The 27,758-nt window shown below is 33.6% G+C and overlaps 5 protein-coding genes across 9 annotated transcripts; 2 read left to right on the top strand and 3 right to left on the bottom strand.

The window, feature by feature from the left end:
* Nucleotides 1-1,847: 1,847 nt before the first annotated feature.
* Nucleotides 1,848-5,912, top strand: LOC133695169 (uncharacterized). 4 transcript variants are annotated; one of them, XM_062117023.1, is made up of 13 exons: nucleotides 1,848-2,115; nucleotides 2,199-2,224; nucleotides 2,388-2,577; nucleotides 2,671-2,761; nucleotides 2,948-2,983; nucleotides 3,109-3,207; nucleotides 3,377-3,504; nucleotides 3,613-3,661; nucleotides 3,757-3,846; nucleotides 3,931-3,984; nucleotides 4,685-4,750; nucleotides 5,343-5,440; nucleotides 5,547-5,912. In XM_062117023.1, exons 1-13 carry the CDS (start codon nucleotides 2,006-2,008, stop codon nucleotides 5,611-5,613), a joined length of 1,104 nt encoding a protein of 367 aa, XP_061973007.1. In that variant the 5' UTR covers nucleotides 1,848-2,005; the 3' UTR covers nucleotides 5,614-5,912. The 4 variants fall into 4 exon arrangements, with proteins under 4 accessions (XP_061973007.1, XP_061973005.1, XP_061973008.1 ...); XM_062117021.1 differs by having other exon boundaries at nucleotides 1,848-2,083; nucleotides 2,199-2,289; XM_062117024.1 differs by having other exon boundaries at nucleotides 1,848-2,083.
* A 519-nt stretch (nucleotides 5,913-6,431) lies between these two features.
* LOC133695168 (tubulin beta chain-like) lies at nucleotides 6,432-9,858 on the top strand. The gene is made up of 3 exons (XM_062117020.1): nucleotides 6,432-6,990; nucleotides 8,492-8,761; nucleotides 8,861-9,858. Exons 1-3 carry the CDS (start codon nucleotides 6,588-6,590, stop codon nucleotides 9,535-9,537), a joined length of 1,350 nt encoding a protein of 449 aa, XP_061973004.1. The 5' UTR covers nucleotides 6,432-6,587; the 3' UTR covers nucleotides 9,538-9,858.
* Nucleotides 9,859-11,780: 1,922 nt separating this feature from the next.
* LOC133693820 (uncharacterized) lies at nucleotides 11,781-13,883 on the bottom strand. The gene is made up of 4 exons (XM_062115147.1): nucleotides 13,249-13,883; nucleotides 12,940-13,002; nucleotides 12,659-12,733; nucleotides 11,781-12,517 (listed from the first exon to the last, which is right to left on the bottom strand). The coding sequence occupies exons 1-4, from the start codon at nucleotides 13,660-13,662 to the stop codon at nucleotides 12,020-12,022; spliced, it is 1,050 nt and encodes a 349-aa protein (XP_061971131.1). The 5' UTR covers nucleotides 13,663-13,883; the 3' UTR covers nucleotides 11,781-12,019.
* A 5,192-nt stretch (nucleotides 13,884-19,075) lies between these two features.
* LOC133695422 (uncharacterized) lies at nucleotides 19,076-22,312 on the bottom strand. Of its 2 annotated transcripts, none has more exons than XM_062117417.1 (4): nucleotides 21,875-22,312; nucleotides 21,475-21,612; nucleotides 21,318-21,388; nucleotides 19,076-19,592 (listed from the first exon to the last, which is right to left on the bottom strand). In XM_062117417.1, exons 1-4 carry the CDS (start codon nucleotides 22,226-22,228, stop codon nucleotides 19,250-19,252), a joined length of 906 nt encoding a protein of 301 aa, XP_061973401.1. In that variant the 5' UTR covers nucleotides 22,229-22,312; the 3' UTR covers nucleotides 19,076-19,249. The 2 variants fall into 2 exon arrangements, with proteins under 2 accessions (XP_061973401.1, XP_061973399.1); XM_062117415.1 differs by having other exon boundaries at nucleotides 21,475-21,618.
* A 1,866-nt stretch (nucleotides 22,313-24,178) lies between these two features.
* Nucleotides 24,179-27,095, bottom strand: LOC133693948 (uncharacterized). The gene is made up of 5 exons (XM_062115334.1): nucleotides 26,730-27,095; nucleotides 26,526-26,637; nucleotides 25,715-25,779; nucleotides 25,048-25,629; nucleotides 24,179-24,564 (listed from the first exon to the last, which is right to left on the bottom strand). Exons 1-5 carry the CDS (start codon nucleotides 26,934-26,936, stop codon nucleotides 24,457-24,459), a joined length of 1,074 nt encoding a protein of 357 aa, XP_061971318.1. The 5' UTR covers nucleotides 26,937-27,095; the 3' UTR covers nucleotides 24,179-24,456.
* Between the last annotated feature and the right edge of the window lie 663 nt (nucleotides 27,096-27,758).

Here is a 27,758-nt window from a genome sequence, read left to right on the forward strand (position 1 = left end):
GTTCGAGAATAAATTTTTTTTTCTATTTTCCTTAGGAAAACACTTATGAAATTATTTTCTCTACTTTCCATCCAGTATTTGGTAATTTAAAGAAAAATAATTGATGAAAAAAATATTTTTCAACCAAAGTAAAAATTGATTCTATAAAAAGTGTTTTTATTTTATTGAAAAATACTTTTAAAACCTTTTTTCTAGAAAAAAAACAAGGTGAGATGACCAAACATTTTGTCATTTTTTTTATTTCTATTTGTTTTATTTTAAATAATTTATAAAATTAGAAAAAAAAATTCAATTTTATTATTTTTTAATTTTTTATCTGTCAGATCTGATTTTTATTATTTTTATTGGAAATCATGAAAAAAATTTTAAATTTTATCATCTTTTAATTTTTTTTATCTATTAAATTTAATCCAAATGCTTTTAATAAGTTTAAAAAATATTAATAAGTCAATTTTCAGGTAATTTTTCATGATATGGTAAAATATTTAAAAATATTTTTCAACTCATTTAACATGACATTACAAATAATTTCCTTTTCAATAGTTTATTTTCTATAAAAAAATATTTTTCAGCAAACATTTTATAATATTTAATTATCAACTATTCAAGTTTGTATAGAGCAATTACTACAAATAAAAATCTTGCATTGATTTGAATAAAATCTAATACGCAAGCTTTCCTTCTTTGGGATAGTATTTTGAAAATCCTGTTCATGAGAAGGTTACTCTGAACTTTTCAAAAATTTCATATAGTATTATTCAGTTCTTAAAATCTTTAGACTATCTCAAAAATATCTACTACTCTGAATTGAGTTTAATTATGAATTTATGATTGTCTATGAAATGAGTTTAGTTATGACTAATAATATTGTCAATTATTTTTTAAACAATAAATTTATAATTTTTTCTATGTAAAATATAAAAATAACGATGTATTTAGAATTTATTTAGTATAATATTTGCACGACAAATTTTCAACCTTAAATTAGTAAACACACTTGCACGACAACATCCACACAAATAAAATCAAATGAAGTTTTGTGAAAAGTAAGGTATTCGTGTATTTTTTCTCTCTCTCTCAAAATAATGTCACTAATTTTGTAAATTAGTATATGGTTTATAAAAGACGTATAAATTTTCTCGATTTTTTTAATCTCAAACACACAGACTAATTTTTATTAATCGAATATTTTTTTGGAAGTGAGGAAAAATGGAAAAAGAACAAGTACAAAATTATTCCTAACAGGACAAAATGGTTTTAACGGCCTATGCTTCATTCAACGATGTCGTTTGTTACCTACATAAGCCAACAACGTTGTTATTAAACCCCGTCTATCATGTTCGGTGTAATTAAAATCTTATCAAGGCTGAGTTTTAATAAAATAAAATGAGGATTAGTCTCGGTAAAACCAAACAATTACATGGTCAACCATAATCCATTCAAAACCATTTTTGATCTTTTTTAAAAAAATTTAAAATAATATTATTTTAGCTCTTAAAATAAATAAATAAAATCATTTTAATTTATTTAAGTTAATTTACTTATTATAAAAAGAAACAGATCATATAGCATCCGGGTTTAAATTTTGTTTGATTACGTTATATAAATTATATTTTGTATTTAAAAACATAATTTTTATGTCCTTTTAAATGAAATGAAATTTACATCACACATATATGATAGTTTAGTAATATACGTATATGTTTTTAATTGAAAAATATTAAAATATATATTTTTAAATTTTACATGGAATATCAAAATTATTAATAGAAAAATTAAATATAATTTTAAAAACATTAAAAAATAGAAGCTAAACGGAAAATAATTAACTTTGGACAAGAGTCACACACCACCATGTCTAGAAAGCCAGTGGGGCAGCAACGTACGCATTTCACTAGGCAGGCTCACCACCGCATAGAGGAGCGAGTGAGCACCCTCCCCAATAAACGGCAACGCAACGAATTTACTGAAACCAACCACCCGACAAATTGCCTCCAAAACCACCATGTCATATGATGGATTCCCTCCTTTCATCTCCGCTCAACTCCAGTACCTCCTCAATCACTATCCTCACACGATCCAGGTAAAAATTGCCTCGCAAATCCCTAACCCTAGGTATTATACGAAACGCTAATCCGATTTGCAATTATGCGATTTTCAAATTCGGGTTATGTTGGCTTAATTTGCTTGTTTTGCAGATTGAGCAGGCACGGTCAGGCACCAGGTACTTCCCTGGAAGTCTTGATCGATTCACATTGCTCATTCCTTACTGTTTAGACTACATGAAATGTTAGTATCATTGTTTTTGTTTTCTTTTATCAACTGATCGAGTGTTTACTCATTTATTGTGGTTAGGGTTAATTTTGATTTCTATTTATTTATTACAGGGGATGTTATATACAATGCTGAATTTCCATTAGCTGCACCGGATGTTATATTTGGTGCTGAGGATGAAGATTTCCATCCCTTTCATGTCCTATGCGGTGAGGACGGGGATTCGAGGCTAGTTAAGAACAGTTTGACCGATTGGAACAATAAAGATCCTACGCGGCTGTTGGCTCTCGTAATTGAATTGAGGTTGAGGACCTGAATGTTTTAGGAGTGGGTAGTGTTGACACTTTTTTAGTCTTGGTTGTGACTTGTGATTGGATTTTGAATTCTGTTTTCCAGGGATAAATATAGGTCTTACCAGGAGAAACGAGTGGGAGAAGTTGATGATGATAGGTTGAAGTTTGAGATTAGTACTATTGTGTCCAGGGAGGTAATTTTTTTACTTGCATCTTTTGTATAATGCTAATGTCTTGACATTTGGCTAGGACATCGTTGGTAGTTACTTGTTTTGTGTAGAAAAGATTACTGTATTGTTACTTTGTTGTCACTGCTTTTCTTTGTACTATTGGTGATTAGTTTTCTGCATACCACTGAAACTCCAGTCATTGTGCTGCAGGGAATTGAAATGCATATGAGTTCCGGTGTTGACAAGGTATTTGTTGAAATGAAAACTTTTATTTATTTTAACTGGGTTCTATAAAGTGATCAAATATATCCACCGCTTAGGTTGGTATTTAACTACATCACTGGTTTCTATGCCTTTGAATTTTAGTGTAGCCAGAAGAGGTTAAGTTTGCAGTGCCTTTAATGAACATGAATATAAATAAAATGGTGCCTGCATGCCCCTGGAGACATCCACAAAAGATATACTTACAGGTTGGATATTTCTTCTGCTATCCTTGTATTTGAAGTTTCCCTTGAATTCTTTTTATTTCCTTCTTTCTGTCCCATTCTCTCTCTCTCTCTCTCTCTCTCTCTCTCTATCTCCTTTTTATTTTGTGTCACAACTGCAATAGTTTTGTGAGTCTTTTCTTGATCGGTGCAGGTTATATATCCTGTTGGTAGAAAGTATGCATCTCCCTCAGCACCTCGTCTGAAATTAATGTGCACTCCTGAGTTGAAAGCCCTGTTTTCCATTGATGATGTCAAACTGCCTTCATGGGTAGATGGAATGTAAGCTATGCATATAATTTTTGCTTCAAGTCTTTGGCATATGTACATGTTGCTTTTTGCATGAAGATTTGCATGACTTGTTTTTGTTGGTTCTTTTCTTCTGAAAAGGTGCATGGCTGAATATCTTCCCCACCTGGAAGAACTGCTTCAGAGACAGGTTAGCTTATTTCTTCCATCCAATGATTCCTTTTAGTTGAGATATTGCTCGCCTACCATTTTTGCTAATAAAAGATTTTCTTTCCCATTTTGTAGGTCTTAGAGGCAGTTACTCTAATTGATGTTAGAAGGCAGTTTATCGAGGCATTAGCCCCACTGCTTGGAAGGCCACTAGAAGCTGATCCAGTAAGCATCCTAGGCACTTTGTATACAGACATTTTTTTTAATCCATCAAGAGTGACTGGTGTTAACCATTGCTTCCCTTGTCAGGTTTTTTGCAGAAAGGCTTCTTTTCTTGTCTGCTCTGGACCCTTTACGATCATGGTATAGTAAGATCTTCTCCAATTGTAAATTATATTAGAAGGGGCGGGGCAAGTTTCTGTAATATTATATATAAACATAGTGAAAGAGTGAATGCCAAACCTAAATTGTTTCAGGAGGTATTTACCCCTGATCTTCACTAAATCATATCTTCAGGCCTATATCAAAGGAGATTGTTAACTCTTAAGTATTTGAAGGTTTTCTTTTTGCCACAGCACAGTTAAATTTTCATCGAACACACGCTACTTTGCATTGTTTGGCTGTGAAAACTACTTGACAATAATTGTTTGGTGTTTGGCTTGTATTGAAAAATAAGTGTTGAGAAAGAAAAGATAAGAATTAATTAGTGATGGGGCCAGGATTTAACGACAAAGGAAGTCTTGTAAAATATTTTCTTCTCTTAAGAACCTTGAGTTGTTTTTCCTTGTTTTAAGTTTCTTTTCCTTTGACTGTAAAATATTTTCCTTTGACCATGTTTTCCTAGGTGAGCCAAACATGGAAAATGAGAAAAATATTTTGCTGAAGCATATTTTACATGAAACAAATGGGAGCCTAAGTTGAGATCAAGTTTGGTAGTCAGTTGTATACTGGGGATGTAGATGATAGGAAAAGCTTAGAAAGTTATTTCAATGGAAATATTTTTTTCTGTGCATGTTTTAACATAATTTGGCTGTTTATATGAGCTTGATTTCCTAAACTGCAGCTGCATGTTTTCCTTTCAACCAACTTTCCAAAACAGCAGCCTTCTCTGATGTTTCAAAGTACACAGGTGATCATATTTCTTTATTCCAGTTTAAAATTTATGGATTATTCATCTGTGAATGTCATTGCCATGCTCTTTTGTGCGTGCAAGTGTTGCTAGAAGGATATTAAGACATGAATCTGGTGCAAATTCCTTTTATATGTGCCATTTACCAAGAATACTTGTATTGATCCTCATCATGGGAGGAGGCAGGATCAGGTCCCACCAGATACTTTCATCTATTACGTGCTTGATTTCCTATTTCCCACTTGCAGCATGGCCTTGCTCTTGACTAGATTTAAAATGGACCTATTATCCTGAACAATACAGGTTGATTTGCATCACAAAGGGTCTTATGTCTTTTCTGTGTGCCATTGTATGATGTTTTTATACTAAAATTAAGCATAAGAAGCTTGCTGTTTTTGAAAGTTCTCCATCAGAATCAAGTCGACTGCTGATGCAGTCTCTTGTATTGTCAATTGCTCAATTTGGGTATAAAACCTTGCAGTAATGATTGAAGCTCATTTAATTTATGGAACCATTTATTTCCTATCATTGACTGAGCAAATGGTTTGCATGCAAATACTCTCCTTGACTGGCTTATAATATTTGTGTATAGCATTTCAATTCCCTTGGCATGCCAGTCAAGTCGCCTCTCATTACAGAGTATCCATGGAGTCCTAGATGGGAAACCTCACAAATGGCTGACCGGATCTCGTGAGTTCAATTTATTTTCAACTCTTAATCTTACCTATTTTTGTTAGTAACTTGTCCTTCTAATCACATTCGTGTGCTATTTGCTTCTGTGATCCAATTTTACCAGTGACTTTTTGGCGGATGAGTCGCTAAATTTCAAAAGGCACTGCAACGAATCTCACCTTCAACACTGAGCAATGTGTTGAGAACCTGTTATCTTTCCTTGATGCACAGCAGCCTACACCATTCAAGTTGTCCAAAATCGCTTCATGAATTAGTACCATGTTCAATCATGGTGGAGTAATACGGTCATCACTCATCCCGTGTTGTAATTGGTTCGGTGTTAAGTATCCTTTTCATTTTATTGTGAAAGCAGTGAAAAACCTACTGGTACTATCCTCTTTTCGTTTTAACACATGATTTGCGCTGTAAAGTTCAGTGGCAGACTGTTGAAATGGAAAAGATGGCCATTCATGGTGTCTGCATTAAAGTTTCCAACGACTTCAGAAGTTGTCTGATTCTCTGGATAAAAAATCACCAAGCACTCTTTATAACTTCATTGATCATCTCCATGGCGACATGTTTTAAGCTTCCATTCATGGTAAAAGAGGAAAGTCGGGATTTCCTAAATAATCATGGCGCCCTGTGGAACCCAGCTGGAGGCAACAATGATGAACATGCCACATTCCTCTGATCCATTTAAATCTTGTGTTGTTAGACTCTGCCTGTTTGTATTTCTATGTGGACCCAGATCCGCATCCACTTGGGGATGATAATTTGGCCCAGCACAGTATAGGAGTGATCCTGTCTAAAATATAAATTTAGTTGAATTATCATCTCTACTACTTAATTATTTAAAAAATTCTTAAAAAACAACCGACATGCTTGTAAGTTTTTTTTTTTTAAAAAAAAATCCAGATCGCTGATCCCAAACAGCACAAGTGACGGGGCCCCACCTTCTTAACGTGCCCACCCTCCCTAGAGGTGGTTGGTAATTAGTTAGTATCCGCCTGTCCCTCTGTTCCCTCACGTGAACAACACCTGGAAAATATCCTGCCCGCTCTCCTATTTGTATCATTTTAACCCCCACCTCTCCCTCTCCCTCCATATATTAACTCCTCCCTCTCTCCTTCGTCACCCGTTTCTCTGTACAAATTAACGAAACAAGATGAGAGAGATCCTTCACATTCAAGGGGGCCAATGCGGAAACCAAATCGGTTCCAAATTCTGGGAAGTTATTTGCGGCGAACATGGAATTGATACTACCGGGAAGTACTCAGGCGACGCCGCGTCGTCTGATCTTCAACTGGAAAGAATCAATGTGTATTACAACGAAGCTTCCGGTGGAAAATACGTGCCGAGGGCGGTCCTCATGGATCTTGAACCGGGTACCATGGAGAGTATTAGATCCGGCCCGTATGGACAGATCTTTAGGCCTGATAATTTTGTGCATGGACAGTCCGGTGCTGGTAATAATTGGGCTAAAGGTCATTACACTGAAGGAGCTGAGTTGATTGATGCTGTTCTTGATGTTGTCAGAAAAGAGGCCGAGAATTGTGATTGCTTGCAAGGTATTTTAACAACTTTTTTTTTTAAAAAAATCTTTCTTCATTTGTTTTTTTTTTATATTAGTTTTCTGAATGTGATTAACAAATCGATCGATTATTAGTTTTTTTTCGTTGATTTTTTAAAGATTTATTTTAATGATTTTGTGGTCTTTAATGTGCCGGATTCTTCTCTATTATAATTTATAACTGGCAGAATTCGGAAATATCTCCAACAGGGTTTTTTTTTTTTAATTTATTGTAGTTGTTGAATTATGGTGGTTCTGCTAGCCATGTTTGGCAGCATTGATGTTTTGGTATTACTTTAATTTTAGATTTTTCATTATTTAATTAATTTCACTTTGCGAATCTCGTAATCAAGCCTTGAAATCGGAATGTAATGTTTTTTTTTTTTCAATTTGTAGAAACTATGAACAAATAATTTTGTTAATTATCTCAATTTTCAATTTCGTGCTGTAGCTTTCTCATTGTTGATTATCTCATTCTCACCTATATATTTTTTATATGCTGGTGGGTCATTACTCATTAGGGCTGTTGCCATCCTTAATTAACTATTCCTTTGTTTTGGTTGTTTTTATATTATGGGTTGCTGATAAGGCTGATGAGTTGTATCAATAGACCCCATTCTTGTCTGGTGTGGATACTGAAGGATAAGAATCTTGTTCTTCTATGTAATTGGAGAAAAAGATACGATGGTGTCTGATTTTTATGGTATCATGGACCAGCAGGACAGTGCAGCGACTTGTCTTTTTACATTTATAATGCTGACACTAAAAAGTAGATCTTGGAGTTAGAGCACCGCACCCAAAAAAGTAATAATCATGTAAGTGAGCTTTAAGAGACAAAAAGAAAAACAATCAAATCATTCATTTAAAAGTCCTTTCCCATGATTCATGATGAAGAGCACCGTTAATCATGTCAAAATGGCTGGAATCATGCCTGTAGTTTATGATCTGGATCTGGATCTGAATTACACATGGGAAAGGAATTTTTAACAGCGGCAACGACAATTAGTGCCACATTTGTCTTCTTTGATGTTAAATGTTGATTCAAATTATATATACACGTATGGATGTCTGATTGTCATTAGAACGACGAAAAGGTGGACATGTAAAATTGCTATTGGTGATTAGCCCAACGAGTAAATCATGACTTGAAATCACGAGATCTTTGAGACAGGTCAGAGGAGGCTATCTGTATAAAGCCGTAGTTAACCTTTGGTTCTTGCATGAGTTCGTGTCTGGATCTTGCATTTTGCTGGGAGTGTATGACTGCTTGGCATTTTGACTGTTTTGAAATTGCTATTGTTTGGGTATGTGCTAGCATCCATCAACAACTTCTTTGTCACGAGGGATTTAAGGAAGAAATAATTATCAATCCTCCAACCTGACTCTCCCAAGAAAGCTGATATTTTACAGTTTGGTTTTGGTGAAAGCTGGCTATTTATTTTTCTTGTTTATTCTGTGTTGGAAGATGGAACTCATTTGTCTCAATTTTTCTTGACCAGGCTTTCAGGTATGCCACTCGCTTGGAGGTGGTACAGGTTCTGGCATGGGAACACTTCTGATTTCAAAGATCCGAGAGGAATATCCTGACAGGATGATGCTTACATTCTCTGTTTTCCCTTCACCGAAGGTCTCAGACACAGTTGTGGAGCCATATAATGCCACCCTCTCAGTGCATCAGTTGGTAGAGAATGCTGACGAATGCATGGTTCTTGACAATGAAGCACTTTATGACATCTGCTTCCGGACTCTAAAGCTTAGCACTCCAAGCTGTGAGTTACTAATTGTCCTTTGGAGTAACTATCGTTAGATAGAATACAGTTCTATTTCATTGATGCTAAACCATAGCTTCTTTCTACCCAATTTTGCAGTTGGTGACCTTAACCATTTGATCTCTGAAACAATGAGTGGTGTAACATGCTGTCTGAGGTTCCCGGGCCAGCTCAACTCTGACCTTCGCAAGCTAGCTGTAAACCTGATCCCATTTCCACGTCTTCACTTCTTCATGGTAGGGTTTGCACCTCTCACATCTCGCGGTTCCCAGGGGTATATCTCCCTCACCGTCCCAGAGCTGACCCAGCAGATGTGGGATTCCAAGAACATGATGTGTGCTGCTGACCCCCGCCATGGCCGCTACTTGACAGCTTCAGCCATGTTCAGGGGCAAGATGAGCACCAAAGAGGTGGATGAACAGATGATTAATGTGCAGAACAAAAATTCATCGTATTTTGTGGAGTGGATTCCAAACAATGTGAAGTCTAGCGTGTGTGATATTCCACCAAAGGGTCTGAAGATGTCATCAACTTTTGTGGGGAACTCCACGTCAATCCAGGAGATGTTCAGGAGGGTGAGTGAGCAGTTCACAGCCATGTTCCGTCGCAAGGCCTTTTTGCACTGGTATACCGGGGAAGGGATGGATGAGATGGAGTTCACTGAAGCAGAGAGCAACATGAACGATCTAGTGGCAGAGTACCAGCAGTACCAGGATGCAACAGTTGAGGAAGATGGTGAATACGAGGAGGAAGGTGAGGAGAACTATGATGACTGAGAAGCATATGAATTGTGGCTATTTCCTTAACGCTGGAATGGGGTTTGACGAGTCTGCCGCCCTTGCTGGCTGTCACTATATTCTTTGTTGTTTTGAAATTCTCAGTTCCGCAAGGTGATCTCGTTAGTTTTTCCTACTCGGCACTCGAATAAGAAATTTCATGTTTGTTGGTACCTCTCCACAAAGGGGTCCCAATTGTATTGTATTTCTTTCTGTTGATATTTCTCAATAGCGCTCAGGAATTATTTCCGTAAGTGCTCGGGGCAGGGGATTGTTCATTTTGTTGTGAATTAATTGCATATGAGAATGGATGTGATACTACCGATGCAGATATTATGTATATATATATTTTACTTTTTGAAAGAAAAAAAAAAGAGAGGAGAAAATGTTCGTGTAGTGACATTAAAGCTTGGATGATGATATTACTAGTATGGCTATAAAAATCATTCAGTCTTGACAAGTCAAATTCAATACAAAAAAAAAGTTCACAGATGATGAATATAGTGGGCTAAATAAATCTTCTAAAGATATCTCACTTACCTTTAAACTTTTTGTGTGGGTTATCCCGATTATTGTAGATGATTTTTTTTAATATTATTAAATTTATTTTATCAATATTTTTTTAATGATATCGTTTATGTTGTTATTAGAGTTTTGATACATTTTGAGAGTTTTTCTCTTCTCTTCTTTTTTTTTTATTAAATCTTATATACAATAAATTTTTAATTTAAAAGAGATCACAAACCACCCTCAAGACTTGTAAATTATATATATCATCTGCATCTTTTTAATTTATATTATTTTTTAAAATATTTTTTACATTGTATTATTTTATCAATATGCTTAAATCTAAAAAAAAAACCGTTAAAATAAATGCGTGCTTTCCATAATCCAATACAATCCTCATCATTTCTTCTCTTTAATTTATCGCACTTGCAATAATAAATTCACAAATACAGCTATGAAATCACTTCACAGATGGGGATAAGGAACGAGTAAGAGAGTGAGAGGGTATAATATTATTTGACGGAGTTCAAGGCATAAAATCAACTCATGATTCGACCCAAGATTTAGTAAATTAATTTGAATTAATTTAAAATAATATCTTTTAATATTTTCTTAAGTTAAAATAATGTAGCTTTAAAAAATAAAAAATAAAATTGAATGGATTAACTGTCTAACCGATCAAATTTAAATAAATCAATTTTCATATAATTTAATTTAAAACTTGATATAAATTAGATTTTAAATCAACAAGTTGTTAAATTGAATTAATAAATCAAATCAAGTATAATAATATTGTTCAAAACCCTAGGACTAAGAGTTTCGGTGCCAAAACTTAAGTTGATTGAGACTTGTTAACCATTTTACTATATTGTGAAAGATCAAGATTGGATCTACACAGGAGAAGATTATTATCTCTCTAATGAAATTTCACATTTTAGATCAAAGTCTTTGTGTTAACACTGACTAAACTATATCATTCAGCCCGACCTACTACTATAGTAATTAATCAAGAAGCATAGGTATAAGAAAAAAACAATTCCTGCAATAATTGTATTTTAGCCTATTTTCTTTATAAATTTTGAAACATTCCGTGTCCTATCTCAGAGGATCATGGACAAGATTTCACTCAAAGTAATATAATTGTTTGAATCATGGTTCGAGTTGTTCACTAATATAAGACTATTATTCTATTTTATTTTTATTTTTTCAATAAAAAAATTAAAAACATGTTTTATTTATTGCAAATATAGTCAAATTTTTCAAAAAAATAAAACACTAAGATTACAACTATTTTTCATAGAAAATCGAAACTATAATTTATAATAATCATCTTAGATAATTTTAGAATGTTATTTTTATTTTATTTAAATTAAAAATCATAATAAAAAAGTTATACTGCTAACTCAAAAAAATATATTAAATCTATAATAACAAATAAATTTATTACATTATCTAAATATAAAAATAATAATTTTAATCTTTTCCCTATATAAAAATTGTAAAATTACAAATATAGCTCATTCACTTGTGTTAAAATTACATCACATATCCGTTTCGAACTCTTTTTCTTTTTTTACCTCCAATTCTTATTTTCTTCATGTAATTTTGAATCCATGTTGCTTGTCAATCCGAGCCATCTAATTAAAATTAATAAACTAAATCACACCATTTTATAATTTACCCAAATCATAATAAGCAATTAAAGAGACTAAATAAACAAAACAATACTTCAAAAATAAAAAATAAAAACTACCTTACTATTAGCAATATTGACCATAAATGAGAGCGGAGACGAGCGGGCCTGGGGACCCTTGAGCCTTTCAATTCTTACAAACCTAAGCAAATAATTCGGGAAAAATCATCTCCTTGGGAGATTTTCTAATTTACAGCTAGATACCGCACTAATCACTAACATATCTCATATTAATTACTATATGGATTAAAGGGGGAAATGAGATCAAGGAAGAAACCAAGATCATCTAAATGAGAATCGTGATTTACTAGAGGAATTAAAGCTCTTATCCTTGCAAATGAGCTTCCTTCTTTGTCTTGCTTGAGCAGCGATGGCCCTTTTAACCGCTGCACTCCTGTCATTAACAAACAGTTGTTTAGAGTCCATCCAAACAGGCTCCCCAACAGTTAGATTCAGATCAGGGATGCCACGGGGGCCCGTGCCATCACTGGCACTGGTAGATTGGAACAAGGACACTCTTTGGCCATACGGGTTTGGATAATTACAACCCATTTCTTGATTGTTGGCATTCCTATCCACCATATAGGGCGGCGGCGGCGGCGGCGGCGGCGGCGGCTGCTGCTGCTGCTGCTGATGATGATGATGAACTCTGATGCGAGGCATGGCTCGAGGAACATGGTTTTGATCATCAATAACAGGAGGACATTTGACAGTCGATTGGACTGAATTCATGCGTGGAAGATTCAACTGATCTTCTCTTTTAATAACACCCATGTTTAGCTGTAATTTTTTTAACATAAAACATAAGTTAATAATATAATTAAAGTAGAAAAGATTTAGAAACCCAACAGCATCAAATAAAAGCAATGAAAAAGACTAAAAAAGGAGCATTGATTCATCAGGAGGAAAAAGATAGATTACCTCTTGTTTCCTTGCTTTCAACAAAGAATTTCTAGCTTTCAAATGCTCATAATATCGAGTCACCTTTTGAATCTCCTGTTTCAAACAATTCCACAGAATCATGAAGGATATATTAGTACCCACACCATCTGTAGTTTTGCTTGCTTAAAGAAAGGAACAGCAAAAACATAATTAAAAACAGGAGATAACGTAGCAAGCATGCCATGTATGGCAAAAATCCAAGAAAAGGACAAGATTTGTTCCCAGAATCTTGAAATAGTAAGAAAATAAAGAAAACTCACCCCTCTTAACAATTCATTGCTATCAATAATTTGGTTTGTAATCTTCAGCAAATCCTCTCTTCTCTGCATATATTCAAGAAAATAAAAGAGAATCAGCAAACAGAGAATCTTTATTTTGGTAAAAGAGAAAACATGGTCAAATCTGAAGAACAAAAGGAATCTAAAACCCGTTAAAGAGCTAAAATTGCAGATAAATCCCAGCAATCAAAACCCATTAACAAAAAAAAATCACCAAGAAAGTGCCACGTATCATATCCAAACAGGGGATTGAAAAGGACAATCAGAGAAGCAGAATTTCAAAGAACATACCTTTTTAGTGTAGACTTTCCTCTTCAAGCGCTTAGGCCTCTCATCGGATTCACTTGGAGAGAAAGAAAGCGGCGTTGCAGGGCTAGTCGCCGGTTCAGCTTTGACGGTGATGGGTCCTTCTGGTTCAGTAGCAACAGCAGGAGGAGGAGGAGTAGTAATAGCAGGGCCCACAGGAACGGATAATATCGGTGTTTGGGAAGGCGACGCTGATGTTGGTGGTGAGTGAACGGCGCATCTTGGACCCAAATTGGCCTCCGCAGATCTCCTCCTTGTACCACCCCATGAGAATGGAAGCAGAGAACCATACTTAGAGACAGCAATTAAACGAGGGAAATCTAACAAGATTTCAGCAACCTCAATTTCATCATCTCCGAAATCTTCGTAAAGACTACAGTAATCGTGCTTGAATGCCATTGTTTCTCTGCTTTCTTTCTATCAATTCAACTCCCTTTCTCTCTCTTTTTTACTTTCTTTTTTCTCCAATAGAGAAAAAAATAATAATGGGGGCCTCTCTCTTTCGCCGAGAGAGAGAAATCAAGAAAGAAACATTGGATTTTTTTAAGAGGAGAAGATACGAGGGAGGTGTGGGGGGGAGAGAGAGAGATGGGGGAGAGAGATTGTGTTACTTGGAGACAGGGTTTCGCTTGTTTATGAAACAGGAAAAAGGATGGCAACGTGCCACGTGTCGTGACAAGGGAGCATGAATTTCTGTTCTAGGGTTTTGATGATGAAGAATATTGATTTTTATTTTTTTTTCTATTTATTATTAACAGATGAGTGGGACAGTATTGTAGAAGGAGGAGACTTGAAAGTGGAACTGGAAACCATCTAGCTTCCTTGTATCGTGGATAGAAGGGGCTGTAAGAATTGAGGATTAGTTGCTGTCACTGAGCCACTTCTAGTGAGCTTCCAAGGGTTAAAATTCATCAAGTAATTCGGAAGGTAAAAAAATTCGTGCAAGTAAATTATTTTTCCTATGTACTTCCGAAAATAAGAGGACTTCGACTTGACATTTGACTGTTTGACTTTGTGTAAAATAGAAGTTATTAACTTGAGATTTATAAATTTTAAAATTATTAGATGTTTCTATTAAAAATTTTATTATTCATTGAAATAATAATAAGAATTTTTTTGTCAACAATTTCTATAAACAATTAAAATTTAATGAAATAATCCAAATATAAAATGATAAGTTAATCGGCAATTGTGGGTTTTAGTTAATAGTTAGATAACTTTGTTCAATATAAATTAAAATAGATTATAAAGTTTTATTTTTGTTTAATTCAATATTAAAAGATAAAAATAAAAAAAAAATTACAAAAAAAATCCAAACAACTCCTAGTCAATTCAGTTAATATGTAAAAGCCACAAATCTAATTTTAAGATTAGAATAACTTCGTAAATAAATTAAATTAAAATAAATTATAAATTTTATTTTTTAATAAACCTAATATTAAATTGAGATTACAAGTACAGAATTAAGGTAGACAATATATGTGGAATTTTTTTTTTTTTTTTTTTTTTGGATTCACGTGGGGTGTCCGGGCCAGCTTGCGCGCACCACGACTATTCCCCACGGCCCACTGGACATCCTGCAAGCCCAGGGGCAGGTTAAGCACCGCGGGGGTGACAGGCGTGCACATAGAGGGTCGAACCCGGGACGGGGGCGGAACAAGTCACACGGTTGACCACAGCAGCTAGGCCCTCAAGTGCATATATGTGGAATTTTAGGCTGGGCAGTGAAAGCTAAGTGCAAACATTGATACACCTCGACATATACATTAAAAGCATGTGCTTAGCATGAATTTGACATTCATTCCTTGAGCTAACAATGCGTGTGTCCCTTTTCATTTAAAACTTATAGGCATAATTGAGACTTGTTTAATGATTGATTTAGAAAATCTTGGTTATTGATTCATCAAGTGAATTGGAGCTGGTCATTTATGAAAATAAAGTTTTTTTTTAAAAAAATATTAATACCATTTTTATAAAGTTACTAAAAATTTAATCAGTTTACTATTTTTTTGATTTATTCTAAATTTGATATAGATTCAATTTTAAATTACATATTTTTCAAATCAATTTACATAACAAATTAAAATCTAATTTGAAAGTCACAATTCCCTTGTCATTTTCTAAAAGCACTATAAAAAACTGAAGAGTATTTTTTCGTTTCAAAAATATTTTTAAAGGCTTTGAATTATTTTTTTAATGATTTTGGATCGTTTTAATGTGTTAATGTTAAAATAATTTTTTTTAAATAAAAAATATATAATTTTAATATATTTTAAAAATATATTTTAAAAACAATTACTACTATAATATCAATCAATCATTATCTTAATAATTATGTGGTGGTTGTTGTTTTAATGAGAAACACCTGATGGTTTCCTTCACCTGAAAAGAAACAAATTTACTCATAATATTTGAAGGGAAAGCGTCAAATTCTCGTTAAAGCAGCGACGTTACACTGCATAAAATAGAAAAATAAAAGTATTAAATGAAGGGGAAGTTAAGTAACGTCCGAGGAACTCTATGGACAAGAATTAATCTGTGTCTAGGAATTCAGCTAAGAATCAGGGGATAGGTTGTGTTTCGAACAATTTGATGTGGGAAGAGGGGATTTGAACTCGAGATAGCCTTTTAACGGCCACTAAGCTATGCTCGAGCTCAGCAGACCCTGTGATTGATTGATGTGGGCATTACTTTTTTACTTTAAAGTTTTTTTTTTAAAAGAAAATCCTGTATCGAAAACCAAGAGGCAAATGCACTGATACGTGCCACGAATCGCCATTTCCACGCAAAATCTCTGTCGCCTTTTCGATTGCCAGTTGCTACGAAACTATCCAATCTGAGAAAGTTTGAACGGTCGTTTTCAGGCGAAGGGAGGTCGAAAAGTAAAGCAGCATCGCATAAATTTATCATAGAAAACACTCGGTGGTTTTTGTTTTCACTTTTCACGTCAGTTAGATAAAAGGATAATTATAGTATTTTGATATAACGTCCCGGTTTAACATCGCGGTAATTTTGATCTTAAAAATTAAAATAATAAGTTTTTTACATAATTTTCAATAATATTAATATGGTGATTTAAAAAAAAAAACCAACATATGGGAGAAGAATAAAAGAGGGCTCGGTGTGAGACAGTATCAATAACCATCTATATATAGTTACCTGAACTCCTGCTTCCTTCTCGGTGGAATCACAGCACTCAATCTTCTTCCAAAACTTCTTTCAGCTTTTTGTAGGAGCGTGTCCCTTTCCCAAAATTACTCCTTGTTTTTGTTCTTTCTTTCTGGCCATTTGAGTGAAATCTGGACCGGGAAATACATCAATCATTACTTTCGGATTTATCTACTGCACTGTATTTGCGAGGATAGAGTGTGAGAGAAGAAAAACAGTGAAGATATAAAATGTTTGAGGTGAAAATTGTGATTTTCTCCTTTTCTTTTTGTTTTTTTTATACAACTACTCCGATTTAAGCTAGGTTTTTCTTAGAACTTGGCTTGTTGGTAATCTAAGCGGATCTAACTGGCTCAGTCAAATCCGCATTAAACTTTATCAAATCAAATTTATTTTTCTTAAAAATATGCTGTTTTGTTTTGAAAATATTAAACCAATATCGTTTAGTCAACTAACATAGAGCCGAGTAATATCTTAAACCGGTTCGATAACTATGGTTTGTTCGGATGAGAGATAATATGGGGGAGATTCGGAGAAAATAATGCTTATTTGCTTAAAAGGGTGAGAAAGAATTATTGCCTCTGGAAAGTGGACACTAGAAGCACGCCTCATTTTAAATGCTTTGAAAAACTAAGGATAATAATGTCTTTTTCCTTGTAAAATTCCCTCCCCTTTCCTACGCTTTCAGGAGGATGGTTTTGGTGGGCCCATTTGGGGAGATTTTGTCTCCGCTCTCTGGTTCCCGTTTTCCATAGCGCTACAAAGGAAGGAAATGAACTTCCTCTTTCCATTCTCTCTCCAGCCCCTTTCTTTTCCTCCACGTCCCCTCCTCCCACATAAGGCGTTATACTTTGTAGAATAACGCGGAATGTTTTTTTTTTTTTTTTTTTAAAGTTGTAATGTGTTTTTTAATAAAAAAATATTTAAAATAATTATATTTTATATTATTTTAATATGTTAATATTAAAAATAAAATTTAAAAAATATTTTAATATATTTTCAAGTAAAAAATATTTTAAAAACTAAAAATTATCACAACACTGAATAAGGTGAGGTATTGTGATAAATTATGCGGTTGCAAATTGAAAAGGTAAATTAAAAAAATAAACTATAACTTTATAAAAACTAAAATTTTAAGAGAATTTTTCAATAAAATCTTTGTAAAACTGTGATATATATATATATATATATATATATAAAACTAAATACTTTCAAGAATATAATTAAGACAAATAACTCAATTAATAAATTAATTATACTTTTTGATAGTCTCTCTCACAATTTATAATTAAGCATATCTTCAAAGATTCTAGATTAAGATAATTATTTAACATTTTTAATTATTAAATAGTTATAAATTTAAAATTTAAATTTTTTTTTATAGTTAAAAATAATTAATAATATAAGACAGTATGAATTAATACAACTGCAACCTTAAAAAACTTTGTGTCAGAGTAAGATACAAATCATATCTCCAGTCTTCATCCTAACAGCTTAAATTTCAACACAAACAGTTGCTGCCTCGGGACTTGAAGGGTCAGCTTCGATTTTCACCAGTCTATCTTTCTGCTCCAAACTTGGAGGTGGCTCTTGGAGACGATCTTCATCCACCATGCTAGAACTTTCTTGTCCATCGATCTCTACTTTTATGGGCCTTTCACCAGTATGATGCACAGGAACATGTCTGTAACTTCTCCCTCGTTTACTACTGCTACGTAACTCTAAATTGGGCATAAGTTTTTGGAGTTGCAGTAAGGTATTGGCAACTTCTTTTTCGTCATCGTTGAATAAACTAGGCCATATGACATTGTTGTTGTGCTTCATTGTTGCCAATCAACCCTTTGCCGAATGATTTTGGCACAGAGAAAATAAGCAAAGTGACTAGAAGCAACTAGTTTTTAGGGCTCAAACAATTTATTGCCTGATTGGCACAGTTTTCTTTTCTTTTCTTTTTATGAACAGTCGATACCGAATTAATACCCGCATTAGAAAGTTATCAGAGGTATGGTCTGATTTGCATGATTGAAATTAGAATTTGGAATGGATTGGGTGGCTGTGTTTCACTTCCATTCCATTCCAAATTCTAATTCCAGCAATACAAATCAGACCACAATACTAAAATTACATTGTAGTTTTTTTAATAAGATAATCAGAATCGGATTGGATGTCTAATTTCAACGAACTATTCTCTTCGTTTAAAAATCGGATTTGTGATATTCATTGCATTATAATTTGAAGATTTTAAATATATCCATAAAAACTAAATCTAAAATAACCCATAATCCAGGTTAAAATCGAGTTAAGGGTTAAATATATTAATCGAGTTAAGGGTTAGGGTTAAATATATTAACTCGGACTAATTTGACAAGTTAAAATAACGTTGTTTTATTTTATAGTTAAAAAACAAAACATTATTTTATATAAAAAGAGACAATAAAATGATTTTGATAAGGTTTCAGCCAGTCAAATTTTTTAACACAGAACCAAGGTCATGGAGATCCAAAGTCAACCCGGCATGCTAGGTTTAATAAATGTGATCACGACCGTGAGAGTAATGACAATATATGTAATACTGGTGTTATTTAAAGCCACGGTTCTCTATGCAAAATCCCCATATAGAAAGAAGGAAAAAATATCCTCCAACTTGAACTGAAAATGACCCCATGGTACCTTCTCTTAAAATCCTGGATTGCTATCCAATGTTTAATAAAATCATGGGGACATAAATAATCACTGAAAATCCAGCTCTGGCAACCACAAACTAGTCAAAACAATAAACGGTCCCTGAGAGAGTTAAAATGAGAAAATGTTGGTTGGTCTAAGATGTTTTCTGTTTCTTTGCGTTTTTCCTAGTAATTAAGAAGTCCTCATCAGAATCATCTTCGGAGCTTTCATCTCCAGCCTTGCGCTTCTTAGGCTGTTTTGATGCAACTTTGGAGTCTGTCGCCTTCGTTTTTGTTGAAGATACAACTTTGGAGTCTGTTGTCTTTGTTTTCGTTGAAGATACTGTAGAAGATGGTGTCTTTTTTGTAACAGTTGTGGACTGAGTCTTCTTTGTGACAGTAATTGTTTTCACTGGCGAAGTGAACTTGTTCTTTTTCTGTTTCTTCTCATGAACTTTCTTGGCCATCTCCAAAGGTAGCAAACCAGATTCCATCAACCTGCATATACATTCAGATGCAGCTTTGTTTAAAAAATGCATGACGATACTCAAAAAGACTAGTACAATCATGATCACAAGGCTGACAATTCAACAATTTATCACAAAGCAGACAACAGTTCCGAAGAAATGAATATGATCATTGCACTCCCAAAGTCCCAATAGCCACACAGATTAGTTTGCTGAAATTAACTAAATTCAAAAAGATCAAGTCATGCTATATGACATGATATGTATACTTGTTCTTGTTTGGCCTAAATTCTAAACAAGAAGTGCAATCTTTAGAGACAGTCAACTTCCAAATCCTACAAGGGTCAGTCGATATGCACGACACACAGACTCGTAGGATCACTCAAAAACTAATATTATCCCTTTCCACTTGATTGAAAGTTGAAACTAATGCATGTTTTCAAGATGGAATCATTGCTGCAATAGATTACAGAAGGAAAAGGGTCATGATTAACCAGAGAATTCAATTGATCATCCTCTAAACTACACAAACAATCGCACCCAAACTTTCAGTGGTGTGACAAAAGATGAAGCAGAGATAAAACCAAGGTGGACTACAACCTGGTGAACCAAGAGCAAATTCAAATTCTTTTCAGAAAACTGATATTGATGTTGAGTTCTTCAGTTCTACATTCCATACATGATAAATGCATTTCTCCCATGACCATTATGAGATTACCATGAACAGCTGGGTTTCCTCTTGCTGAACCTATGACTATTTTTGAGAAAAAAGGAGTTGTGATTGCTCATTGACAAATTCCATATTTTGCGTGTCAAATTTGAGGGAGTTCAATAAAAAATGGCTATTCAACCATAAATGCCTATCATGAAAATTGCAGCATAACCTTTATAAAATATACATGGATCATAAAAATGCCATGTCCTAGAAATTACCAGTGAATTTATGCAAATAAACACTGATGTTATTTTAACTCAAGTATCAAAGAATTGATTGTGTTGGTGTAAAACAGCAACAGAGTCTACACCATTCATCATATGGTTACATTGAGGGCACTGTAACTAGTCCACAATTTCTTATATGGCCTACACATCATAAGAACTGAACATCAAATCAGGGACTGAATAGGGAATTAGATGCACTAATCCTTGTTGGCCACATTAGAAAGAGGGGAAAAATAGGCCAAACGTAAGGTAACTACATATGTACACACTTGCAAAGTATGTTTATGTTTCTAAGTGGGCATTTATGATTTCCATTTTGCATCAAAATAGCTGATTTTATGCACTGATGTTTTAAATACTTCTACACCATGGCAAGTCTTTTTTAGCAGATTCTCATCGACAACCTTTGCACTTTCTAATTCCTGCATAAAACGTCAATATTTGCGAACATTGCAGTACCTGCTCACCAGGAGGCATGCCTTTATGTTTACCATCAAGAATATAATCTATCCAGGGCCATCCTTATCCCATATGTTCTAAAACTCCTGATTAAATTTGGTTTTGGTGCTGGTTTTATCACTCTCTTTATTATCAAAGCTCAACAATTCCATGGCTTGTTAAGCCAGCATGATACATTCGAATAATCCTAGATTAAGAGTTTGCAAGATCATGGTGAATGTACAAAGAATGGTTAAGGAGCGCATCATAGAAGATCAAGCAAGTCCTTTAGTAACTATCAGCAAACTTATTTTCCAATTACCAAGATAATGGTATGATAACAAAGAGACTGAACCCTAAAGACAAAACGACTCACCAGAATTGTGCCATTTCACTTTCGGGAATCTGCTCATACAGTGTCTCATAAAATATCCTCAATGGGTCTCTCTGCAACCATAGAATCCAACAAGCCCCTTAAAAATCAGGAAAATAAAAGGAAAACAACTTAAAGCAAATGAAACAAACTACATTACCTCCTCAGGAGGATCTCTCTTCTGTCCAGGAAAATCATAAACTTTTCTCTCCCTCTTCTTCACAATCTGCACAGCTGCCACATACACCTTTGTCTTCTTATTATCTTCCTCTTTTTTAACTTTCTTCTTGTTCAGCTCCTTTATCTCAAACCAATCGCAAAATAAAACAAAACCACGCCCATCAATTAAAAAATCCATTCTTCCATCTAATTAAAAGAAGGAAAGTAAAATAATCCCACTATTTCAAACCAGAAATTTAACTCCCTCACACACTCTCTCTCTCTGTCAACAAGCCACAGGGACTAATAAAAACTAAACCTTTATAAAGTGCAAGACCAAAACTGCAACCTTTAGAAAAATAACACACTTGATAAAAGAAAAAAGGCCAAAACCAAAATACCTTGTCAGTTTTGGAAGCAGGGATCTTTTTGAAGATGGGTTTATCATCATCATCATCATCATCACTATTAGGTTCTTCTTTCTTGACTTTAGCTGCTGGTTTAGAGCTAGAACCCGAAGAGCCCTTGCCCTTACCTTTAATGGGTTCATCAAAATCATCATCTTGAGGCTCTTCTTTCTTGACTTTGGTAGCTTTGGACCCAGATTTTGTGGTTAAAGTACCAGCATTTGTTGGGTTCTTTTTCCGGGCTTGGAGCATGGCACTCAAGCTCTTTTTCTCATCTTCTTCTTCTCCTGCTGGTGCTTTTTTTACTACCTCTTCTTTCTTCGCGAGTTTCGCATCCTCTGGAGGCATCTTTTAGAGAAAACCCAGAGAACGATTGATGGAGCTTCTATAGACGTTGTGATGATTGGTGAGGAAAAAGCACTTCGTTTCAGGGGTAATATCTAGGCGATGTCGTATGGAGCTAGTAGCATAAGCAGTACCGATCTAGACGCAACGACACCGTTTCCCTTGCACCTTTAAATATTCAAATTTCTACATGGAAAATATTTTACTGATAACCCTTAAATCTTTTTACTCTATATTTATGAAAACTTAATTTATTGATTGAATAACAATATTTTATTTCATTTTATTAATTTACTTTTAATATTTTAAAATTAATTTAACTATATTTGTTTAAAATAATTAATTTAACTATTTGTTTTCACGATTATATATAAAGAAAGGAAAGAGATCCACTTACACACGTGTAAAATTAATTATAGTTAATAAATCTTTTGATTTCTCTTTCTTAATTGCAATTCCTTATTTATTATCTTTCTATCTTTAACTTTTACTTGACTAATTTTTATCTTATTTACCTTATTGATTTTTGAATTGTTTTACAGGGATTTTATATTTTTGAAATTAGTTGTTGCATGATAAATTTCTTCACCAGCATGAACTAATTAGATTTTTTTTTCAAAAAATAATTTTTTTAAGGAGGTGAACAGATTAATCTTTTGATTAAAAGGCCATAATCAAATTTCAGAACTAATTTATTTACAAAATCAAGATATTCAATAAAAGAAGTAATTTAATAATATGTATCATCTATAATATAATATAATATAACATAACATAATATGTATTATCAATAGTCTTAAAATCTAGAAATCGTTTTTAATGGTGACTATAAAATCTCATTGAGTTTCGCAGGATAATGTTATGGATTTTTGTGTGTTAAAAAATCATCTTAATTTAATAGCTTAAATTATTAGGTAAGGTTCAAGATATGATTTATATTATTTTTTAACACACACCTTCAAGTGAAAGCTATTTGGGCTTGAAACTTGTATAGACCCACATTACCTAGTGCTTGATTTTTATCAAATAAACAGGGGTGGTGAGATTCAAACTCGTGATCATTTGATCATCAAGGATTTAATACTATGTTAAAGAACCATTTTAACCCAATAGTTTAAATTATTAGGTAAGGTTCAAGATATGATTTATATTATTCTCTAACACTATGAAGTGATATTAGAGTGGAACGAAATAAAAATTAGGAATTAATTATTTCTATATTATATATTGTTTGAATATTTAAAGCTATGTTTGTTTTTGTATTTCAAAAATGATTTTAAAAAATTAATTTTTTTTTATTTTTTTCTTTGCTTCAAATTAATATTTTTTTTGATATTTTTTGATTATTTTGATGTGTTGATGTCAAAAATAATTTTTAAAAAATAAAAAAATATATTATTTTAACATATTTATAAGTAAAAAACACTTTATGCTTGATCAAACACTTGAAGACAGTCCTTTGATACTGAATAAGCTGGTGTAGATTTCTTTTCTGTAGTTGGATTAGAATAATATAAATAGTGTTAAAGTCGACGTGCTAAATGAGAATTCGAGATGGGATAAGTCAATTAGCTCGACTTAATTAGTGTATCTGCTTCTATTTTCATAGTGAATCAAAAACAATTATAACCACGTTATCAAACATGCGACCTTCACACTTCCTAACACACACTTCCTAACAACAAGCATCGTATGGCTTGGATGATAGAACCTGGAGCTTGCCTTGGGGATTGGTGGTGTTGGTGGTGGTGCTTGCGGTGGTGGTAAATTACAGGTCTTCTTTTCAGTCCATGTGGTCCTCCAATTGTATGGAGGCCCGTTTAGTGGCTAGCTCTTTGCATCATCCATGTATTTTATAACATCTTGTATCGAGAAGATGAAGAAGAAGGCTTTTGCTATCTTTTTTTCCATTTGGATTTTTTATGCTCCTAATGTTTTGGGGCATCCCGACAATTATATACAAGAGTATCTGTTGCAAAGAAGGGGCAATACAAATTCTAACCAAATTCAGCACTACAGACTAAGCAGGACTACAGCTAACTTAAACTGCACAATAAGATCAAAGGAAAGCATGGCTTTCCTCAAGATATGACACAACTTAACTTACATCAGATCGACAAAAAATAGAAAGAAAATTTTACAGAGCCAAACATCAGAGTTCAATAAGAAACTACACAGAGAAGCTGCTACTTTGTTAAGCTGAGAGGTTAAAGAATGGTGTGGTAAGGTCATTAGGCAGGAGTAGATGGGACCTTCACTTTAGGAACTTCAAAGGTAGAAGAGAACAGTTTCGGAGTTTCCAAAATGTCAATCCTTTTTTTCTTCAAGCTTCTGCTACCCTGACAACAAAAAAGGCATTAATCACAATTAAGCTTTGCATGATCAAAGTAGATGTGATAACACGCATGTTTAACGTTCATTTTAACAGATCACAAACAAAAAATGTCCTGTATTTGCAACAAATCACAAAGAATCATGCAGATTGCAGATTCAACATTCAACTTTGACTATCAATCTATATATATGACTACAAGATAACATGAACAAACAAAAAAGAAGTAAGTTTTCCCCAGACACTTTTTAAGTTGCTATCGATGTGATAATCATATAATTTTTTAGCTCTAATGATGCATTTAATGGTCTTCCAACACAATAGTTCTTCTAAAATCTGCTGTCTATTTTTGTTCTTTCATAAATGAAAAGATTATATAGTCCCTAGATATCCAATGATGCATAAGCCAAATTAGTCATCATCTTATACTGGGAAAAAAAAAACCCGAACCCTTTCTCACTTTGTATGTGCACTATTGATTCTTAAGTACCTTGTCAGAACCTTTTGAAGGAACAGTGGCCAGTATAGGTGCCGATACTTTCCTGTCAACGAGATTGCTAAAATTTCTGCCACAGCTTTTGACTCCCAAAGTTGAAGATCTAGTTGGTGCACTGCAAGGTTTCATTATCGATGTAACTTGAGCACTTCTTGACTTTCTAATAAATTCCAACTCCTGGGAAAGTTTGGAAATTTCTCCCTTCCATTTTTCTGCGTCAGCTTCCATCTTGGCCACCTTCGTATTCAGTCTGTGAATAATTTCATCCTTCTCATCATTAGAGGATTGGAGCAATTCTGCGGTGGCAAGAACTTCTGCTATCTTCTCATTTGCCTTTTCAACTTCAGCTTCCTTACTCCTTAATTTACTGGTCAGATTGCTTTCTAGAATATTATATTGATTCCACACAAAAGTTTTCTCTTTCAGGAGTGCAGATACTTCAGAATTCTTTTCAGAAACAAGCTTCTCATTTTCAAGCTTTAGCCTTTCTACTTTGGCTTCCAACTTTTTAGCACCACCAGACTTCATATCACTACGCCCGCCTCCCTTTCCATTGGCAGTTTCTTCAGAATTTGCCTGATAAATATCAAACAGAGAATTAAAATCCCACGATAGTATTTAAATAAAGTCCCCAAGAACCAAAAAATGAAACAAAACATACTTTTAAGTTTTGAGAGAGGTAGCTAAACCATGCTTGAAAATCTGCCAATTCATCTTCAGTTTCCTCTGCAATTACAAACACCAATCAAATGTAGCATAATTAAATACGTAAAGGAGTTGTTACAAAGCCATCCATGAACAAGTGCATTCCCAACAACATAATCTAGGTGAAATTCACCATGCGTTAACACCAAATAACAAACTAATAATTCTGAGTCAAGAGAATCAAACAAGAAAGTTGGCAGCAAGGATGAAACCTGTGAAGTGTTTTAATATGCAGTTAGACATAAAACTTGAATTCAACCACAGTTTTCAATGGAGAATCACTCCTACACCAATAAGATATCCAAAGTACTAGAGTGTCTTACCATATTCTATTACCCATTTTGTTTGTGCCATCGCCAAAATCATAGAAAGCATTCATTTTCTTAATATAACAAGGGGAAAAATTAAATAATCTAACCCTTGCTTCATCTTAAATTAAAAAAATCATCCAACAAACTCTAAATTCCAAAATTGCTTTCTTTTTTTTTCCCCATTTATATTCTACATATCACACAAAGAAGGCATAAAAACACTTGAAAAAAAAAAAACTATCACCTAATTTCCCCCTTTGTTCCTACCACAGACTCCACCATTAAAATGACATAATGCAGTGCACATAAGGGAGAAAAAGAAAGGAGCAATCCTTTATCATTCAGTCCTAATTTGAACTTGCAACCTGATACTAATTCTCCAAATTCCGTTTCTTTTCACATTAATCAAAACAAATCACGAAAAGAGTGCATAAAACACTTGAAAAAGCCACTGACCTAATCTCGATTTGTGAAGAGATGCCTCTCTCTGCTTCAATCCCAACATCAAATCACCTTTCGCAGCCTCAAGCACACAGGCCATATCTTTCTCCACCAAATCCCCATTAATCTACACAAGAAATCACAAAAAACCCAAGTTTTCAAAACCCTAATTTAGAAATCCAAAAAGAACTAAACTTTTTGACAAGAAAGTAAAGTTGCCTGTGAAATATGATCTTCATAGAGACGAATATCAGAAACCCATCTTTCATGTTGTGTTTTAATGCGATCTTCAAGAAAGTGCCTCTCTTTTAAGAGGGTTTCGAGCTGTTCTTGTTGGCTCTTTAGTAATTTTACTAGGCCACCGAATACTTTATCCCATTTTTCACGATCTGAGGTTACTAATTGAGTACAATTTGAAGTACCCATTGTTGAATCGAATCGTTATAGAAGATGAAGGAGGATGAGGAGAAGAAAAGGAAGGTTTTTTGAATTAAAAAGGAATAATTGTGATTTTAGGGCTTTCACTGTTTGAGAGCGGATTCGACCGTTGTAAATTAAAAAACGCAAAACAGGGGGGGTTTCAGTGTAGTGATAGGGAGATTGGCTTTCTTTACTGGAGTGATTTGGGCCATATTGGGCCTTAACTATAATATTTTCTAAAAATAATAAAAATAAAAGCCATTGATGAATACTCCCTGGATGTTCAGACTTCAGATCATCCATTTTTCAGAAATAATCCTCGACAAATTTTCATTATCCAATTTAGAATGAATAACATCGTTCCAAATAAAAAGGGCTTTATCATTGGGCTCGTAAAATTATCCATAATTAATTTGCCATTTATCATTCAAGCTTACTTAAGGACGGTATATTTTTACATTTGAAAAGTATTTTTAATAAAAATTTATTTATTTTTATTTTTTTTTTATTTTCAAATTATTTGGATTTCAAAAATAATATTATTTTAATATTTTTTGAGTGAAAAATATTTTAAAAAACAATTGTTATCATACTCTAAGGAACCCTTATAATTAATGTTATTAAATTTGACTTGACTTTATAGATCAACAAGGTTATTTATTGACCTAATTGTTATTTCAAGTCAACTTTGTTTTTTTTAAAAAAAATTAATTTAGACTTGATTTATTTTAACTCACTTGATCTAATCAAAATTTATTTTACATTTAAAAAAAATCTTCAAAACTATATTGTTTTAGCATTTTTTTTTATAATTTTGAAATGATACTA

This window comes from Populus nigra, chromosome 5, assembly GCF_951802175.1.
Source record: "Populus nigra chromosome 5, ddPopNigr1.1, whole genome shotgun sequence".
Lineage (NCBI taxonomy): Eukaryota > Viridiplantae > Streptophyta > Magnoliopsida > Malpighiales > Salicaceae > Populus > Populus nigra.

What these genes read in the sequence shown, in the direction of transcription:
- LOC133695169 (XM_062117021.1), top strand. Translation starts at nt 2,006, where the DNA reads ATGTCATATGATGGATTCCCTCCTTTCATCTCCGCTCAACTCCAGTAC. An exon ending in GTACTATTGTGTCCAGGGAG is followed by an intron (nt 2,762 to 2,947) that starts GTAATTTTTTTA and finishes ATTGTGCTGCAG; the next exon opens with GGAATTGAAATGCATATGAG. An exon ending in CAAATGGCTGACCGGATCTC is followed by an intron (nt 5,441 to 5,546) that starts GTGAGTTCAATT and finishes CAATTTTACCAG; the next exon opens with TGACTTTTTGGCGGATGAGT.
- LOC133695168 (XM_062117020.1), top strand. Translation starts at nt 6,588, where the DNA reads ATGAGAGAGATCCTTCACATTCAAGGGGGCCAATGCGGAAACCAAATC. An exon ending in GAATTGTGATTGCTTGCAAG is followed by an intron (nt 6,991 to 8,491) that starts GTATTTTAACAA and finishes TTTCTTGACCAG; the next exon opens with GCTTTCAGGTATGCCACTCG. An exon ending in AAAGCTTAGCACTCCAAGCT is followed by an intron (nt 8,762 to 8,860) that starts GTGAGTTACTAA and finishes CCAATTTTGCAG; the next exon opens with TTGGTGACCTTAACCATTTG.
- LOC133693820 (XM_062115147.1), bottom strand. Translation starts at nt 13,662, where the DNA reads ATGGCATTCAAGCACGATTACTGTAGTCTTTACGAAGATTTCGGAGAT. An exon ending in GGAAAGTCTACACTAAAAAG is followed by an intron (nt 13,003 to 13,248) that starts GTATGTTCTTTG and finishes GAATATATGCAG; the next exon opens with AGAAGAGAGGATTTGCTGAA. An exon ending in GCAATGAATTGTTAAGAGGG is followed by an intron (nt 12,734 to 12,939) that starts GTGAGTTTTCTT and finishes TGTTTGAAACAG; the next exon opens with GAGATTCAAAAGGTGACTCG.
- LOC133695422 (XM_062117415.1), bottom strand. Translation starts at nt 22,228, where the DNA reads ATGCCTCCAGAGGATGCGAAACTCGCGAAGAAAGAAGAGGTAGTAAAA. An exon ending in CTGCTTCCAAAACTGACAAG is followed by an intron (nt 21,619 to 21,874) that starts GTATTTTGGTTT and finishes GATTGGTTTGAG; the next exon opens with ATAAAGGAGCTGAACAAGAA. An exon ending in AGTGAAATGGCACAATTCTG is followed by an intron (nt 19,593 to 21,317) that starts GTGAGTCGTTTT and finishes ATGTATATGCAG; the next exon opens with GTTGATGGAATCTGGTTTGC.
- LOC133693948 (XM_062115334.1), bottom strand. Translation starts at nt 26,936, where the DNA reads ATGGGTACTTCAAATTGTACTCAATTAGTAACCTCAGATCGTGAAAAA. An exon ending in TCTTCACAAATCGAGATTAG is followed by an intron (nt 25,780 to 26,525) that starts GTCAGTGGCTTT and finishes TTGTAATTGCAG; the next exon opens with AGGAAACTGAAGATGAATTG. An exon ending in CTTCAAAAGGTTCTGACAAG is followed by an intron (nt 24,565 to 25,047) that starts GTACTTAAGAAT and finishes TTTTGTTGTCAG; the next exon opens with GGTAGCAGAAGCTTGAAGAA.